At 58.7% G+C, this 17,735-nt stretch overlaps 2 protein-coding genes across 5 annotated transcripts in view; one reads left to right on the forward strand and one right to left on the reverse strand.

Annotated features, from left to right (window-relative positions):
- CDH23 (cadherin related 23) overlaps window positions 1-6,608 on the forward strand; it is an 86,801-nt gene extending 80,193 nt beyond the window's left edge. For 2 of the 4 annotated variants that reach the window (XM_045291229.1, XM_045291231.1), the window contains 12 exons: window positions 611-740; window positions 847-1,101; window positions 1,179-1,340; window positions 2,632-2,888; window positions 3,219-3,316; window positions 3,677-3,797; window positions 3,876-3,955; window positions 4,064-4,104; window positions 4,189-4,249; window positions 4,489-4,618; window positions 4,704-4,826; window positions 5,866-6,608. In XM_045291229.1, coding sequence (XP_045147164.1) covers window positions 611-740; window positions 847-1,101; window positions 1,179-1,340; window positions 2,632-2,888; window positions 3,219-3,316; window positions 3,677-3,797; window positions 3,876-3,955; window positions 4,064-4,104; window positions 4,189-4,249; window positions 4,489-4,618; window positions 4,704-4,826; window positions 5,866-6,192 — 1,785 coding nt within the window. In that variant the 3' untranslated portion in view covers window positions 6,193-6,608. Of the gene's footprint in view, window positions 1-610; window positions 741-846; window positions 1,102-1,178; window positions 1,341-2,631; window positions 2,889-3,218; window positions 3,317-3,676; window positions 3,798-3,875; window positions 3,956-4,063; window positions 4,105-4,188; window positions 4,250-4,488; window positions 4,619-4,703; window positions 4,827-5,171; window positions 5,277-5,865 lie in introns of all 4 variants that reach the window. The other 2 variants (XM_013004237.3, XM_045291230.1) reach the window with 2 other exon arrangements.
- Window positions 6,609-7,612: 1,004 nt separating this feature from the next.
- LOC101639622 (prosaposin) overlaps window positions 7,613-17,735 on the reverse strand; it is a 33,316-nt gene continuing 23,193 nt past the window's right edge. The window contains exons 7-15 of the mRNA XM_013004240.2: window positions 17,625-17,681; window positions 15,522-15,530; window positions 13,843-13,974; window positions 12,660-12,755; window positions 9,649-9,832; window positions 9,390-9,547; window positions 9,128-9,208; window positions 8,824-8,931; window positions 7,613-7,761 (exon numbers count right to left, since the gene is read on the reverse strand). Coding sequence (XP_012859694.1) covers window positions 7,726-7,761; window positions 8,824-8,931; window positions 9,128-9,208; window positions 9,390-9,547; window positions 9,649-9,832; window positions 12,660-12,755; window positions 13,843-13,974; window positions 15,522-15,530; window positions 17,625-17,681 — 861 coding nt within the window. The 3' untranslated portion in view covers window positions 7,613-7,725. The remainder of the gene's footprint in view (window positions 7,762-8,823; window positions 8,932-9,127; window positions 9,209-9,389; window positions 9,548-9,648; window positions 9,833-12,659; window positions 12,756-13,842; window positions 13,975-15,521; window positions 15,531-17,624; window positions 17,682-17,735) is intronic.

Here is a 17,735-nt window from a genome sequence, read left to right on the forward strand (position 1 = left end):
GCAAGCTGACACCACGCCCACTGCCACCGGCTGACGATCCTACAGGACAGAGGAGAGCTGCTCCTTCGGGTTTCTGAGCCTGTCCGTCTTCAGGGGAGCAGACAGCACTGTCTCTCCCCAGACTGATTGGTGGTGTCCCACGGCCATCTGTTCAGCCAGCGGCTTAATAACACTCCACCCCACGGCACCAGAGTAGCTGTGCTCTCTTGGGCCTGGGCTGGAAGGACTTCAGACTGCTGGGCTCAGGGGCTGCTTGGTTTATCTTCCTGTGTGCCCTGTGATGTGATGTTTGTTCTTGGGTGATTCTGTGCCAGCCTGTCACTGCCCAGGCTAAGCATCCACTCCTCTGCCCCACTCTGGCCCAGGTGCCAGGGATACATCTGAGGACATGTTGAGCTCAGCCCTGTCCTTGTGGAAGATGTCACTAGGCGACCCGCCCTGGGGACAACTGGCATCTCGCAGCCTTTGCCCTTGGCTCTCTTTGCCCCACAGAGCCCAAACACAGTCATAATCCAGGGCCCTGGGCAGGGATGGCAGCCCCTTCTTCTCTTCTGGTGACAATGCCCCCCTCCCCTCCTACTGGTGACAATGCCCCCCTCCCCTCCTACAGAAAGGCAGCCCCCAGTACCAGCTGCTGATGGTCCCCGAGCACTCACCACGCGGCACCCTCGTGGGCAACGTGACAGGTGCTGTGGACGCAGACGAGGGCCCCAATGCCATTGTGTACTACTTCATCGCAGGTGGGCCTGCCCTGAGGGTTAGTGCTGGACTCTTAGGGGCTAGAGGCGGCCTCCATGGGCCCCATCCGGCCCTGACCTTTCCGGCCCTGGCCCCACCCACCCACAGCCGGCAACGAAGAGAAGAACTTCCACCTGCTGCCTGACGGGCGGCTGCTGGTGCTGCGGGACCTGGACCGGGAGCGGGAGGCTGCCTTCTCCTTCATTGTGAAGGCCTCCAGCAACCGCAGCTGGACTCCACCCCGAGGGCCCTCGCTGGCCCTCGTCGACCCGCTGGCCGACCTCACGCTGCAGGAGGTGCGCGTGGTGCTGGAGGACATCAATGACCAGCCTCCGCGCTTCACCAAGTCTGAGTACACTGCAGGTACGCCTGGGTCTGGGCACCCACAGGGAGGAGCGACCCCCGACCTGCCACTCACGTCTCCCTGCCTGTGCCTGCAGGAGTGGCCACCGACGCCAAGATGGGCTCAGAGCTGATCCAGGTGCTGGCCCTGGACGCAGACATCGGCAACAACAGCCTGGTGTTCTACAGCATCCTGGCCATCCACTACTTCCAGGCCTTCGCCAACGACTCGGAAGATGTGGGCCAGGTCTTTACCATGGGTCAGTGCCTAGCCACACGTGGCAGTCCCTAGCCAGGACCTCAGGCACGGCATGCACGGTAGTCCCGGGAAGAGAGGCGGTCTGTGAGCACCACAGGGTCTGTGTGTGTCGTGTCCATCTGCCAAAGCTAGCTAGTCATTATTTATTCGTCCACTTACTCTTCCTTCCATCCACTACTCAGCCACCCAACCCATGTTCAGACCTTCTAGTCCCGTCTACTCTCTGATGTAGCCACCCATCCATCGTGGCATCTGCCCACCGGTCTTCCTTCCTTCCTTCTCTTCACCCATTATCTGTCCATCTCTGCCCATCATTCTTCCACTTAGCTACCCCCTCATCCATCTTCCCATGCATGCCCCTCTGGCCTGCCCCCTCACCTCCACTCAGAATAGGCAGTGTGCAAGCCCTGGGAAGCCAGGCCTCCAAATGTGCCGCCGTATGTGAGGATGTGTGAATGCTTGAGTCTTGAACACGTCCCCACTCGTGTTACAGGAGCAGTCAGACTCTTTGGTCTGGGCATTCAAGGCCTCCTCTAACCCCTCTTTCCAACTCTACATGCTTCCCCTACTAATAATATCAGACACAGACCTTGTGCCCAGCCTAGTCCTGCTGCTCAGCTCTACACTGCCCTCCCTTCTTGGAATGCCATCCCCACTCCAGCCTCTACCTTCTGACAGCCCTTTCCATCCTTTGAAATCCAGTTCTCAGGCCACCTCCTCTAGGAAGGCTTCTCTGATCACGCAGCAGCCCCTCTCCCTGCGTCTTGAGCATCTGCTGCTCTCGGTTCCATAGAACAAGGCACAGATGCTGGATTGCGTGCTGAAGGCCACTCACCGCTAGAAAGTTTCAGGTCTTGAACCCAGGCCTACTGTCCTCTAAGAAAAGACCATGTGGGACCACTTCTGGTTACCACTCTACTGTGGTTGGCGAATTTGTGCACACAGGCTCCAGCCTGACCACAGCACAGCCCCTGGGTCTGGAGCAGGGGAGGCCCTGGACCACCCACCACCCCGACCTGCCTCCAGCCACCACAGAAGTTTGCTGCACCTGTGAAGTTGTTAAACAAAAACTCAGTGGTTCAAAACCAAGCGATTTTGCATAAAGATATCAACGTCTGGTTTCTCTCCCCCAAAAAATCACAAGGTCTGGCACTACTGTGAGACAGCTGGTCACAGCCCCTGTCCTCGTTGCTCCATGCTGGCCGGCACATTTTCGCCCAACAGGCCCATGACGCAGCCCTTTACCACACCCCTGGCTCCTGAGCCGGCCCGCCCTTGGGTTCTTCCCACAGGGAGTGTGGACGGGATCCTGCGCACCTTTGACCTCTTCATGGCCTACAGCCCTGGCTACTTCGTGGTGGACATCGTGGCCAGGGACCTGGCGGGCCACAACGACACAGCCATCATCGGCATCTACATCCTGAGGGACGACCAGCGTGTCAAGATCGTCATTAACGAGATCCCTGACCGAGTGCGTGGCTTTGAAGAGGAGTTCATCCGCCTGTTGTCTAACATCACTGGTGCCATCGTCAACACTGACGATGTCCAGGTGCCCGTGGGGCCCTCCTAGCCCAGTGGAGGGGACGGTGGCGGGGCCAGGACATTGCAGTGAGGTCAGGGAAGCATGTGTGCGTGCTAGGTGTACTTCCTGTGTGATCTCTAGAAAGTTCTTCTCATCTGGGCCTGTTTCCTCACCTGTCATATGGACTGGCCCGGGTGCAAGGAAAGGGATTGGCACCATGCTTGGCCTGCAGTGAGCATTCCGTAGAGACGGGTGTATTATGAGGGTGGGGTGGCAGGGGTACCTAGAAGAGGCCTGCCTCCGCCCCTGCCCTGTTCATACTGCAGTGCCCAGTCCACAACGCCCCTTCTCACCTAGTTCCACGTGGACAAGAAGGGGCGGGTGAACTTCGCACAAACAGAGCTGCTCATCCACGTGGTGAACCGGGACACCAACCGCATCCTGGATGTGGACAGGTGGGTGGAGCCCTACCTGGCGGCAGGAGCAGGGACCCAGAAGGGGCATAGACAGCACCATCCACCAGAGGACCTGCCACATGGGGCTCCACCCTGGGGGGCGGGGGGCGGCGGCAGGGACATGATCTGAGCTCTGCTCATCTTGAGCTTTACTTTCCCCATCCGTGAACTGGAAGCACTGTAGCAATGCAAGGACTGCCCTGTAAGACCCAAAGCGGCCCGAGCAGAGGACTTTTAGTCTTCCAGGGGTGTGCCGGGTGTGGACATGGGGCCCGCCAGTGGGGGTGGACTGGGACCGGGCAGAAGCTGCTGGAAGCCCGGGGCACGGGGAGGGAAGCTGAGGCCCCGCCTCCCATCCAGGGTTATCCAGATGATTGACGAGAACAAGGAGCAGCTGCGGAACCTCTTCCGGAACTACAACGTGCTGGACGTGCAGCCGGCCATCTCGGCCCGGCTGCCCGATGACATGTCCGCGCTGCAGGTAGCCCGGGTGGCCCCTGGCGGCTGTCGCTGCGTGCAGAGGGGCCCCTGACGCTCACGCCAGCCCCTCCCTCCCCAGATGGCCATCATCGTGCTGGCCACCCTCCTCTGCGTGGCCGCCCTGCTCTTCATCCTCATGAACTGGTACTACAGGACCATGTGCGTGCTCCGCCCCCACCCCCGCCCCCGCCCCCACCCCGAGGGCGGGGCCCGGCACGCCCTGCAGAGGCCGCCCAGCCCCTCACCGCCCTGTCTCTGCTCCCCCAGACACAAGCGGAAGCTCAAGGCCATCGTCGCAGGCTCGGCAGGTGAGCCCTGTCAAAGGAGCCGAGGGCGGGTGGGCAGGGGCACCCAGGCTGGGCCTGGCCTACCCCCCGGCCTTCTCCCTGCAGGGAGTCGAGGTTTCATCGACATCATGGACATGCCCAACACCAATAAGTACTCCTTCGACGGGTGAGCGGTCCTGTGCACCTGGGGAAACTACAGCTGGCTGGAGAAGTGGGCACCCCTGGTGGACCAGCTGCCATTCTCACCCACTCTCTGAACTGCGCTGGGCCCCCTGTTCTTGACCCAACCCCCATCGGGGCGGGGGCCATAGCCCAGGCGGATACACCACCGCAGTTGACCAGGACAAGGGGGGGGCCGGGATGGGGGGCGATCCATTCCCTCAGGCTGCCCCCACCCCCTCACAGGGCCAACCCCGTGTGGCTGGATCCTTTCTGCCGGAACCTGGAGCTGGCTGCCCAGGCGGAGCAGGAGGACGACCTGCCGGAGAACCTGAGTGAGGTGGCGGACCTGTGGAACAGCCCCACCCGCACACACGTGAGCCGGCAGGGAGGGGCAGCCTGGCTCCTGGGGGCGGGGTGGGGGGGGTGCCTCTGCTCCAGCGACTGCGCCCTGCCCCCAGGGCACGTTTGGGCGTGAGCCAGCGGCTGTCAAGCCTGCAGATGACCGCTACCTGCGCGCTGCCCTCCAGGAGTACGAGGACATCGCCAAGCTGGGCCAGGTCATCCGGGAGGGGCCCATCAAGGTGAGGCTGCCCAGTGGGCGCTGCACCCCGCTCAGACCGAGCCCCAAAGAATGTGAGGACCAGGGTGCCTGGAAAAGTGTGTGTGTGTGTGTGTGTCTGTCTGTACCTGTACGCGTGGGTTACCACCCCCCCTCCCCGACACACAGGCTGAGGATTCTGGGCCGGTGCAGCTGTGGCAACCTCGGCCAGGATCTTGTGAGCCCACCCGGGTCCCAGCTGACACACCCTTGGGTCCCGTGTGCCCCACTCTCCTCCTTCCACCGCCTCCATCCAGGTGCTGGAGTGAGGGTGGGCAGCGCGGGGAGGGGCCCGGTGGAGGGTTAGTTAACCCTCTCGCTCCCCCAGGGCTCGCTGCTGAAGGTGGTCCTGGAGGATTACCTGCGGCTCAAAAAGCTCTTTGCACAACGGATGGTGCAGAAAGCCTCCTCGTGCCACTCCTCCACCTCCGAGGTAGTGAGGCGGCGGGGCGGGGCGGCGGGCTGTGTGCCGTGCCCCAGCCCTGGGGGTGCTCACCGGCTCTCCTGCCTGCTGCTCCTGTAAGCGTCTCGGAGACCCCTTGCCAAGGCTGCCGTGGCAGGCTCTACTTTCTGGGCTCTTGTGTGTTTGGGGGGGAGGGGGCACTGCTGCTTGGATGTGAGCCGCCCCCAAGATCCCTCGGAGGGGTGACGTCTGCCTGAAATGGCCCTCACAGCCATGCTCAGTGGCCCGAAGGAGTCGGGAAGCCCAGCTCTCTTGCCAGGCCACTCCCACCTGGGCAACAGCACCCTGCAAGCCCCTCCAGCTTCACCTGTGGACCCTCCCCGCCGGCCCCCAGGTCAAGATGGGCACAAGCCCAGACACAGCCGCACCGCGGAGGGTCCTCGACAGGACGAGAGCACGTTAGCACCATTAGTACTAGCAGACCCCTGCCCTGTCTGAGAAGCGGGAGGGCCTGCTTCCAGGGCACGGGGGCCCCTCGTGTGGGGAGCGGCAGGAGCACGGGCCCTGGCAGTGGGCCTGGCCCTGGCGGTGCCTGAGGCTCGGCCACGGCTTTCCGCAGCTGATCCAGACGGAAGTGGAGTCGTCATCGGGGGCCTGCAGCCCGGACCAGGGCAGCCTGCGGTTCCGCCACAAGCCGCCCGTGGAGTTCAAGGGCGCAGACGGGATCCACGGGGTGCACGGCAGCACCGGCACGCTGCTGCCCACCGACCTCAACAGCCTGCCCGAGGACGACCAGAAGGGCCTGGGCCGCTCGCTGGAGACGCTGACGGCCGCCGAGGCCAGCGCCTTCGAGCGCAATGCCCGCACCGAGTCCGCCAAGTCCACGCCCCTGCACAGGCTGCGCGACGTGATCATGGAGAGCCCCCTGGAGGTCACGGAGCTGTGAGCCCTGCCCGGCCGGCTCGGCCCATCGCCACCTTCATAAGATTGGTTATTTTTTTAAGAAAACAACAAAACCGGAAGTGTCTGTGGACACGAGGTAAAGGAGGATTCCGGTGGGGGCCCTGGTTGGGTTGAAGGGCCAAGCTGGCACCCTGCCACCCCAGTGGACGGACATCTCGTCTCACGCAGGCAGGAGGGAGCCCTGCTTCCCGCACCACAGAGAGGGCAGCCTCTGTTGCATCGGCAGCCCCCACACGTGAGCGACTCCTGTTCCCGGGGTTTTGAATGTTGTGTTCCCGTGCATTCCTGTTTTCAATTAAGTTATTCCCGACGTCACCCCTTCGCTCTGTCTACCTGGTACTCGGTGCAAGTGTTTGGAATGGTGTTTCAAAAGAAAAACGACTCACGAGGAACCAGCAATACTCTGGCTCTGGTCACTCTGCGGGCCGGGCTGGGGGCAGGGGCGGGGACCAGGCAGGGGCAATTGGGAGGTTGTTACCCTTAGGCTGGGTCTCTCTCGAACAAGCAGATGGGATGTCGTTGACCAAGGGGCTTCGCAGAGCTGCCAGCCACTGAGGGGGCCAAGGCCGTTAGACACGGGAACCCGCACCCTTCTGGTGGAGGCCCCAGAAACACGCAGGCCAGGTCTGGTTGAGAGAACTTTATTGGTAAGTCACAGAAACTTTAGTGCAAAACAAACACGACTCCTTAGGTCCATGGACTAGCAACACTCCATCTTCCTGGCAGCAGACGCAGGAAAGACACTACAGCGGAGCAGGAGGCCGAGCCTGGGGTGGCACCCATGCCACACTGGGCTACCTCCACCAGGAAGCCAAGGGGCGGCATCTCATTTGCATTGACATAAAAGAAAGGTCAAAAGAAGCAGCTAAGACAGGTATGCTGTGGCTGCTCGAAGCAGCAGCAGCAGCGCCGGGGAGCCAGAAAGTAGGGATGGGGCAGCGCCACCTTCACCACCCACAGCACTGTCACAAGGGGCTAGAGACCCCCACCCCCCACCCAGACCCACAGAACACCCCACAATGAACAGACAGGGAACCCGCCCCAGGGTCAGCCAGCCAGGGCCCCACCCACTTCCCATGAGCCACTAGCAGCCTCTCCAAATCCAAGAAGCGCATGTGCTCCTCCACAGGGAATGCCTTGGCTCGGCCTCCCTGCACAGCAGCCCGGGTGGAGGCCAACCCCACCAGTGTCCGGGCACCTGTGCAGGCTCAGAGCAAGGCCCCAGCCGGCCACAGAGGGTGGACGGCCACTGGCCGGGAAGCACCGGCTCAGGCCAGCACACCCCGCAGCCACACCCAGAAGCAAGGATGGGCTCAAAGAGCCCCCAGGCACAGTCTATGTCCCTGTCCAGCAGAGGAAAGGGACACAGAGGTACGAGGGCAGGGCAGCCCCCCCCACCCCCCCGACAGTAATGTTACAACCAAGGACTTGAGAAGCAGAACCCGTTGTTAAACCGCTGTCCGCAGCCGTGCGTTCTTGAGTGGAGGACGCTGCGCTCTCTGGGCAGAGGCTCCCTCTAGTTCCACACGTGGCGCTTGCAGTGCTCCACAGCCTGGGGCAGGGAAGTGGTCCCCTCGTCAGTGACAGACCCCATCCCGCCCCTCCACGCCAACAAGAGCACGGCTGAAACCTGCGGACTTGGGGCCGCCGGGGTGTGGGGCTCCTCAGACACAGTAGATTTCAAAGCTTTTCCGTACTTTGCCCCTCTGAGCAGGTGGCCCAAGCCCTACCATCTAGTTTGGATGTCCTGCCAGGGAGGCTGCTGAGGACCCCAGAGGCCAAGCCCACCGCCACAGAGGTGACTCGGGCACATAGCGACCCTACGTAGGGGGTTCAGAGGCTGCAAGCCTCCAAGGAAGCAGAGACAGGTTCATCTTTTTCCCTCTGGGACGGCTGGCTTTGGCCCGCCTACCAGGTAGGCAGCCCACGGCTCCTACACCCTAGCTCAGCCTTGCAACATTCCTCCCACAGGAGACCAGCAGAAGCCAGGGCCACCACTGACCATGCTGGGGCACAGCGGGAAGGAGCTGGGCCTGTCCTGGGTGTTGGCCTCTCCGCCCCTCCCTGCATTCCCCAAGCCCTGAGGCAGGTGATACAGCTCTGCCCCTAATACCTAGGGGCACACTCACCGGGCCCCAGTCAGCAACCTCAGGAAAGCTGCCAAAAGTAAGCCTGGGCAAACCTCTGCCTTCCCAAGCCTGCTGGTTTGGCGCAGGCCACTTGCAGGGAGCTCTGGGACGCAGCCCCAGGCACGCTCCAAACAGGGCAGATGCACCCAGCAGGCAAAAGGGCTGGTGCACGGACCCAGCAGTGAGTCCAACTGTCCCCGAGCCTCATGCAAACCTGACGCAAGGGACAGGAGCACGGAAGCCAGTATTTCCCCAGCCCACATTCCCCAGAGCCAACAGTCCCGTCCCTGAGGCCTCTCAGGCAGGCGGCCAGGAGGAAGCTGCTTCCTAGCCCAGCCCAGCATTCCCCTCAGTACAGAGGGAGGGCAGGGAGCCGTGCGCAGACTTCTGGGCTTCTAGCAAAGGAAGGGTCAGGAAGGCAGGACGGGGAGCGCACAGGGCTGCCTGTTCGCAGACAGGCTGGGGGGCCACGTGGTGTGACTTACGTTGCACTGGGAGGCAGTCTCCATGTTCTGGCACCAGTAGCTCGGGCCCCAGACACATTTTTCGGTGCCCAAAAGAGGCTTGTGGGCTGTGGGGCAGGCTCCCACCTTCTATATGAAAGGGGGCAAGATGATGATTAGACGCTCCCACTTAATCCTTTCCAAACCTCTAAGAGTGGGCAGACTGGGGGCTCTGACGTACACTTAATCATAGACTCGGGGTATAAACAAAGCAGTGGGCCCAGAGCCCTGTTTCTCCACCTTCTCAGCCCCACTCCTGACCCCCCAACCGGCCAGCCTGGCTTACCGTGCACACGAGGGCGGGGTCCATCACCTCCACTAGGATCTCAATCAGCACAGGCTCGTACTGGGCCACAAACTGATCACACTGTCAGAGAAACAGGGGATGGGCCGGGCATGCTCTCCCCCGAGGTCCCTCCCCAACTGGCTCCCACTTTCCCCCACTGGAGTCAGCAGATTCCCTCCTTGACTCCATATCAGAGACGGAACGGGCTGGTTTCCCGGGGCTGGGGGTGGGAGGGCACCCCTGACTGGGCCTGTAGGCACACCTGATTCTGGTAAGGCTCTGGCAGGAAGCTACAGCCCTTCTGCAGTGCAGCCAGGATCTCCTGCTTTGTACTGTTCTTCTCCAGGTTTTTGTCCAAGTAGTTTACCAGCTTCTTGCACACCTCACAGAAGCCCCCATCCTTCAAATGAGTCACGTGGGCTATAGATGAACACGAAACCTCAGATTTAGTGCTGACAGGGTCCTTTCTCAGGCCTGGGGGTGTGAGTGGTTGTCCCACCCTCCCAGCCTAAGGGGCTCACCGGTCATGGCTGGCAGCCTTTTGTTGGAGCAGAGGTGGAGCAAGCTGCATACCAGCTCAGGACTGGCCTCCTGCAGGATGGACAGGATGGAGGAGCCGTAGGTGTCCACTAGCTCTTGGCACTCTTCGGACATGGAGGTGGGCAGCTTGGAGCACACACTATCCAAAGCATGGAGTATCTCTTTCTGGAAGACAAGAGAGCATCCTGTGAGAAGCTGGAGGCTCAGCAGGGGTGGGAGACAGTCTGCGCACACTAGCCAGGAAGGGAGCCAACAGCTGGGAGGCGGCATGATGGGTGACAGTAGTGGAAGTCCCCTTTCACTCCCCAGTTAAATCCTCCCCTCCACCCCCCGGGCAGTGAATGCACACAGTAGAGACTGGGTCAGATTGCTCTAGAGAGAAGGGCAGGGCAGGGCAGGCCCAGAAGCTGAGAGGACCCTGCCCGCTAACATCAGGGCACACGCTCACTGCAGACCTTTGGGATGGGCAAAGCTGTGGAAGCTGGATTTCCTTTAGCAAGGAAATAAAGCTCACTGCCACAGAGTCGATTCCAAACCACAGCAACCCTACAGGACAAGCAGAACTGCCCGTGGGATTCTGAGGCGGTAAATCTTTACAGGAACAGAAACAAAGCCTTGGTCCCTCCAATCAAGTGGCTGCTAGATCCAACTGCTGACGGTGTGGCTAGGCCCAATATGCAGCCCCTACGGTACAAAGTGTCAGTATCACACAACTGAGAGGGGAGGAGGGAGGGCCATGGTGCTGAAGGCAGCAAGTAGGGGCACAGACACAGAAGGGCCACCACAGGGGAGTGGGCAGAGCACCCATTAGGGAAACAGAGAACCACCTTCTCCCATTACTAGAAAGGGCAGCCCCGCTGCTTATGCCAGCATCCGTGAAGGCCAAAATCCTACTCCCAGGAATGCATACCGAATCCCCAAACTCCCAAATCGGCACTTGAAACACAAACGCTGAAGCTAAGGATAAGAGCGCCCTCTTGTGGCACTCAGGAGAAGACACAGAGCATGGGGCTGCTGGGCCGTTCTGAAATGCTGCCTGTGGGGATCCTGAGTTGTCCAGGGCTTTGGGGAGATGGGCCGCTGCACCTGCAACTGGGACGTGCAGGCCTGGCCAAGGCATCAAATTTTTAAAAATTCACATACACACAAAACTTAGGGTTAAAAAAGACAAACCAAGGAGAGCAAAAACGAGCCGGGTCCAGAAAGAGAGAGTCTTCATTGAGGAGGAGATCTCCCTCGTGGAGGCTAGAGTAAGACAAGACTTTCGGGATGGACCATGGTGATAAGTATGTTTAAAGAAAGCCAGCAGTACACTGAAAACCAGCCAGGGAGAGGCAGGGAACACGTGCAGAACAGAGAATACAGCAACACGGGAACCACCGGGGTGGAAGAACCCAACAAGAGGGTTAGCTAAAGCAACCGAAATGCTCACGAGAGAGCTGAACAGGCTTAAGGAAGAATAAAAAGGAAAACGCTAGAAGATAAATGAACAGAATTTACCGAGCCTCAAGAGAAACGGGAGGGGGGGATAAAGAAAGGGGTGCAAACCCAGCAGGAACCTGGGCTTCCACAGTTAAGCGCGCCAACAGTACCGTGCACAGCAAGAGCTCTGGGGCTACAGATCCTAGACTCCCTCAGTACCAGCCAAGCACGCAAACAGGAGGCGCTACCTGACACCCAGTTCCAAGGGAGACCAGAGCGAGCACAGCTCCGTCCACAGCCCAGCAAACTGCTTCGAAACCAAAGACGAGAGAGCATGTGGAGACCAGCAGAAGGAAACGCTGGGTAACAGACCAACGGCTTTCCTACGAACACTGGGCACCTCTGCCCAGAAACGATGGAGCAACATTTATACAGATGAAAGCAAGTCAGTGCCACCCAAGCATGCTCTGCTCAGCAGAGCTGTTGTTCAAGTGAGGGGACTCGAGTCAGACACTCCCAGAGGGACCTCGAAAAATTCGCCACCATCGGCTCCGCGAGGAGGACTCAAAAGGACACTCCAAATGGAGAGTACAGAACACTGGGCAAGACTCGTTTCTACACAGCAGGAGGGAACATGGAGAGAGAGCAAGCGCTAGCAAGTGCACATGGTCAATCACAAAGGCCACGTAGGTGCTGTCAGGGACTAAGCTCCGCATGCAGTAAATCATGCAAACACTCCAACTTCGATTTTGTGAGTAAGTGCAAAGTAAGCGTGCTCATTATACAGAAACAGGGCTGAGAAGAAGTATCAGGAGTAGATTAGCAGTTCAGGTTGTATGGTCATTGTTGCTCCTATGTTTAAATCATATTACATGTTTTAAGTTACATGAGACAACGTGCGTAACAACTGATAAATCACCAAGAAGCTTCCCCAACAGAGGATAACCACTAAGAAATCAAAAAGCAGCACAGAAGAAAAGGAAACAAAAAGGGCTCATCACAAGAAAGCAGCCCACAGGGATCTGGGACAGGGGGACTGTCACGACGGACGCAAATCCCCTAGGGCAGCTTGCCTGGCCTTATCCACCGGGACCCGGGGAGCTACATGACCGCAGCCACCACCCCAGAGCTCAGGCTGGGCCCCCGCAGCTGCTCCTGGGTGCACTGGGAAGGCGCAGCTTCTTAGTAAAAACAAACAAACGCTAAACGGGACAGTAGAGCACAGAAGGCTCCCCAAGATTACCAGCCTTAGACACTCTTTCAACGGAGAACCGAGACACCCTGAGATCACCTTTCGAGAAAATAGCAGGGTGGCGGCACACAAGATAAAGGCGATTACCCCTAAGACCAGTGCACTCTGTCCAATGGGAGCCGAATTTGCTGTAAGCCTTCACCCAAAATTCTAGGAGTTGATTTAAATGAACAAAGCTGGGAAATGGTGGTACATATGCCAAATAGTTGTCCAACACCAGCAAGGGTCAAGGGTCAAGGCTCCCAGGTCCCCCACTGGACGTCTGGCTCAAGGCCAGGCGAGGAACAGCCTGTAAGGAGGGCAGTCCAGTCCACGTACCTCAGTTCTGTTGTTGTCCATGAGCTTGACCACCTCCTTCACCACATACTCGCACACTTCGCAGTAGACCTTGGCCTTCTCCGGGGCCAGCTCCTCCTGTGGGAGGTTCCAAGAACGCGTCAGGGTGGAGAACTCACTCCTGGGCCCTGTCCCCCTGAAGGACAAGGGACACAGAAGGCAGCAATCCCCTAAGAACCCCCCACGTGATTCTCTGTTCAGGGATAATCCTTCAGCATTCATCGGGGGTGGGGTGGGGGGTACTGAGATTAGAGTGAGAAACTCTACCGCTATTTAAGAGACAAGAGTTCAAATAGATTTTTCAGCACTGCTCTTGGGTTTCCCAAGTCTCGTTAGCATGTGAGCGTGTTTCTCTAGCACTGTTCAGTAGCCCTCCAGTCCCTACCTGCGCTGTCCAACACGGAGCCGCCAGTCACCTGTGTACAGCAGCACACAAACATGGGCTAGCCTAACTAAAGGAATTAACTTCTCATTTTAGTTTGAACAGTCGCACGTGGCTCGTGGCTACCACTCTGTGCAAACTCTAGGTGTAATTTGGTTCTGACCCTTCACAGTGCTGACCATGAATCAGGCCAGCGTGAAGGATCTGGGTAAGCGAGCCCCTCAAATGGCGAGGGAAAAAGTGGCAGGGCATCCCACCCTAGCCCTTCCGCAGAGAGCTGCTGAGTGAAAGGTGAATTTCTGGGACAAGCACATACAGGTGACATGTTAGCAAGCGCCTGGGCCCTGAGGAACTGGGAGTTCCGTGATCGCAAGAGCATCTTTTGGTTCAGCACCGTGGTCTCAACCCCTAAAGCTACGCTCAGCCCACGGGATGCAGCGGTACAAATGCAGGCTGGAAGAAGTACAATTTTCCCCAAGTCAAGGGAAACAAAACATCTACACCCACACACAGAGGGGTGTGCTGGGAAAGTCGAGGCCACAGGGGGAGGCACGTGAACTTGAATGCTGCAGACACTATCAAAGCCTCCTGAGTGGCGTGCTGCACAATGGAGGCTCGAGCCCACGGGCAAGGGAGTGACAAAATTTGGAAGAGCTCTGGGGGCTGCCGTGGGATGGGGGCAGCCAGAGCTGCAGCCTGGAGCACAGACGCCTTTAGGAGGGGGCAGGAGACCAGACCCAGGCGGTGAGACGTGAGGAAGACACACGGTGTGACACCTGGTACCTTCATGGGCTTCACCAGTTCCAGGGCAGGGATGATGTTCTCCGCGGCCACCTTAGCAGGAACCAGAGTCTGCATGGGCACCTGTTGCACCTTGTCACAGAATCCCGCCAGCTCACAGATGTCCCTGGGTTGCTGGGGAGAGCACGTGTACTGTCAGGAGCAGGCCTGGGCCCCACCTCCCCTTGCTCTCCAAAGGGGCGGGGCTCCATCCCCAGCAGACAGGCAAGTGCCAGTTACATGTGGAGGGTGGAGCCCAACTAGAACCACTGCCGCTGTTGCTCCAATCAGAGCAGCTAACCTCCCGGCACCTTTAATGGGCCACTGGAGCATCTTCAGGGCAGCTGGTCTATTGTCAAGGGGTTCTCAGGAGTAAGCTATCGCTCCTCTCAGGAGGGTGCCTCACCATCCCCAGAAACCAAGACAGAGGTAGGTCCAGGGCAAGCCCACTCCACGGATGTGTGTTAGGGGAAAAGACGACTGTGAAAACCACATTCGGCGTTCACAATCACACAGCACACGCAGAAACCCCGATTAGTGAGCCAGCGCAATTCTGCACCTCCCGGGCAACAAGTCAGAGGACGACAGGGTCTGGACACCACCTTGACCAGGACACTGTGAGGAGGACCGGGACGGCACAGTGCACACATGCTGTTCACTTTGCAAAGGGAAGACAACCAGCGCTGAGCTCTGGGGCTGAGGGCACTGGCCTCCCACCACCAAATCACGAAGCAGGCTCGCTAAAAAAGAGGCCTGTCGAGGGAAGAGAGCCAGGCCACGCTCTGTCCCTCTTGTTTTGTCAGCTAAAAGGCATGAGAATGAAATAAAACCTGGAAGTCTAAGAAGGTATCTCCCAAGTAACCCTGCCTTTGACAGGTCCACAGAATGGAGGGGGGCAGAGGGTGAGAAATAGGGTGGAAGATGCAGAGAAGAGTTTAGAGAAAAACACCCAGCATCAAGAGGCAGGTGGCTGCTGTTTCAGCATCGGCGTTGTTCGCCTTCAGAAGACACTCTTCTACGGAGGTCTAGGTGAAAATCGTGATGTTTTACCCACAGCTCCCTCCCTGGGGGTGTCCGCAGCCTAGAGCAGTCGGCAGTGCTCAGCATGGCCCCGAGCAAGAGCCGACTCCTGGGGCTCCATCAAGCGTTCACTGGACGGAGTAACTGGCAGGGTCAGTGTGAACTGCCTGCCAGCCTGGCTACCATGTGGTGTAGCTTGGCTGCTGATCCCAGAGACCACGCCATCACCAGAAGGGCAGAAGCCAGTCAAGAGATTGTTCCCAACGCTCTGGATCCACCAGGCGGGAGAGGCGCTCTGCGAGGGCTTGCTCATGCAGAAGCGTTTCTAAGAACAGGGCTATAGGCATGCAAAGCTCACTTGTCAAGACAGACACAAGGTGTCCTGCGGACATCAGGCTGCTCCTCAGGAAAGCCTAGCTCCCTCCGGGACCACCCATGGCTCCCCTGGCCACACAGGCAGCTGGGCTCAGCTCTGCTGGCTTAGTTGCCTGTCCCCTGGCTAGCAGGGGAGACACTCAGATTCCCCACAGAAGCCGAGGAAGACACCGGAGGGGAGGGGCCCTCCTCTCCTGACCATGCCTTGTGTCTGTCAGAGCCGACCATGCCAGACAAAACACGGCCCACACGAGAACTATGCAGCAGCAGCACCCCCCATCACCTACCTGATCCTGCTGGTGAGAACAAAGACAGGGAGTCGGGGGGAGACAGGGGAAGGAAAGGACACAACAGTTAAGAAAAATTAAAACGGCAGCAATCAAGCAGTCAACCAGGGACAGGGACGTCACAGAGTGGCTCGGGAAAAACCCCGGCAGCCAGGTGGTTGAGAACCACGTGCTCCCACTGCTGTGCGGACAAGGGCCCTGAAAGCGACCGTCCTGTCCCTCAAGTCCGATCAGCCAGGTCACACACAGAACACTGAGCAGCAGGCCCTCCCTGGAACCGCCCCTCTAGGGAGGGAGCTTCCTCCTCAGTGGCCTGCCCCAACCACCGCCGGGGCAGTGATGAGCACCAAAGGGGGGCACAGGGCTGCCCAGGCAAGGGCCACGATGATGCCCAGAGGGGTCCCCCACAGCTCTGGACCTCAAGCAACCCACCCCAAGGGGCTAAATGCCACCCAGCAAGTGCCATGTGGCCATCTCTCTAAAGCCTTCGCAGCTGGCTTATGCTGGACTCCGCAGCACTCACTGTCGTCGATGGACTGAGTCACACGGACCCCGGGGCAGTGGAACTGCCACCAGGGGCTGAGATTTCTCTACTACCCGGGACAAAACTCAGGGCCACACATTTGTATTTGCCTATAGGCTGTCCCTTTGTCCCAAGGGCACACAATCTGAGCATCAATCAACGAGGGCTGGCAACATCCATCAGGTCCATCCACTCTGCGAGTCTGATGCGGGCAGGCATTTACAAATAGGTTGGCAAAGGCTAGTGAGCAATGGTTTTAGATTCCCACCCATCCAGCGCCCCCCAAAGGAGGTACGAAACAAAGTAGTATCTGCCACGTGAAGGAGCCCTGGTAGCAGAGTGGGTTACACACTGGGCTGCTAACCGCAAGGTCAGCGGTTAGAAACGACCAGCGGATTCAAGGGAAGAGAGACAAGGTCTTCTAGCCCGTCTAGAAACCGGCAGGGCAGCTCCGCCCTGTCCTGTGGGGCGACGGGGAAGACCTGGTTCGATGGCAGAGCGTTTCAGCCCAGCTGCTACGTGACCCCGCTGATGTTTGTTTTAAAACAAAACACAAATGAGTAGTATTTGCTTTGGGAATTATTCTCCGTGTTTCAAAAAAGTTCTTGATAGTATAACTTTTATAATGAGTGTAACATCTTTAAGTTAGCTATTTGGAAACACTTAACAACATCAAGCCACTGCAAGAACTTATCTGGCACGTCTTTTAAGGCACCTTTACGTCTTTTGGACACACTTTATTCTAAAACCCTTCTTGTGCCTAACTGCAGTACTCCAGTGGTTAGACAGGGGTCACTACGCTTTTCTGTGAATACTTCAGGCTTTGTGCACCAGTGGTTTGGGGAACACCCATTCAACTATGCTAAATGAGCAGGTGTGGCTATGGGCCGAGAAAACCTGATCCACAGAACTGTGGCCACAGTTCTGCACTACTCTCTCTCTGGCGCTCAGACCACGAGAGCTCTTGGGAACTTTAGGGCCCCTGGTGGCCTAAGTCACAGGCTCAGGCCCAGGGCGTGCGCCTCTAAGATGAGTCCCTCGACCTCAGTGGAGCCGAGCGCTACAGGGAAGGCCTGCTCTGGACAGGGTTTACTGCCCGGGACTGGGTAGTACAGGAACAAGGACCACGGCCAAGACTTTCCGCCCGCTGGAGGCATCAGCTGCAGCGCAGGGGTTACCAGCTCAGGCAGTGACAGCACCTGAGGCTGCTGCAGTGCACAGGGCCAGCTCTAGGGGCAGCGCCTTCCCAGCACTCAGGCTTGCCAGAGACCACACAGCTTCCTCGGGCAGACTGACCGCAGATAGCAGAAGCCTAGGGTCAGCACAGACCATAGCAGAAAGCAGCCCCGACCGGCCTGCCCGCGCCCCCTCCCCGCTCCTTTGTCCTTTCCCCTGGCAAGGGGCCCACACCCAGGCTTCCAGAGAGGGCCTGCGAGCCAAAGGAGGCTTTTGGGGACCAAAGTCAGTGCCCTATGTCTGTGTTGCAAGGAGAAAGTAACCCCTATAATCTTCAAAATCCCTGGAAAATACCATTAGAGACACAGGATCACACTGAGCAGGGTTAGTCCCCTGCCACCTACCATGTGCATCACCAGCTGGACAGCGACTTCCGAATACTGGCTGATGTAGTTCTTGCACTGCGGGGAGAGAGAGACGGGCTGCTCTTCCAACTGACCCCAGCATGTGTGTGT

Source organism: Echinops telfairi, unplaced genomic scaffold (genome assembly GCF_000313985.2).
Source record: "Echinops telfairi isolate 266 unplaced genomic scaffold, ASM31398v2 ScPeMD7_70;HRSCAF=299, whole genome shotgun sequence".
Lineage (NCBI taxonomy): Eukaryota > Metazoa > Chordata > Mammalia > Afrosoricida > Tenrecidae > Echinops > Echinops telfairi.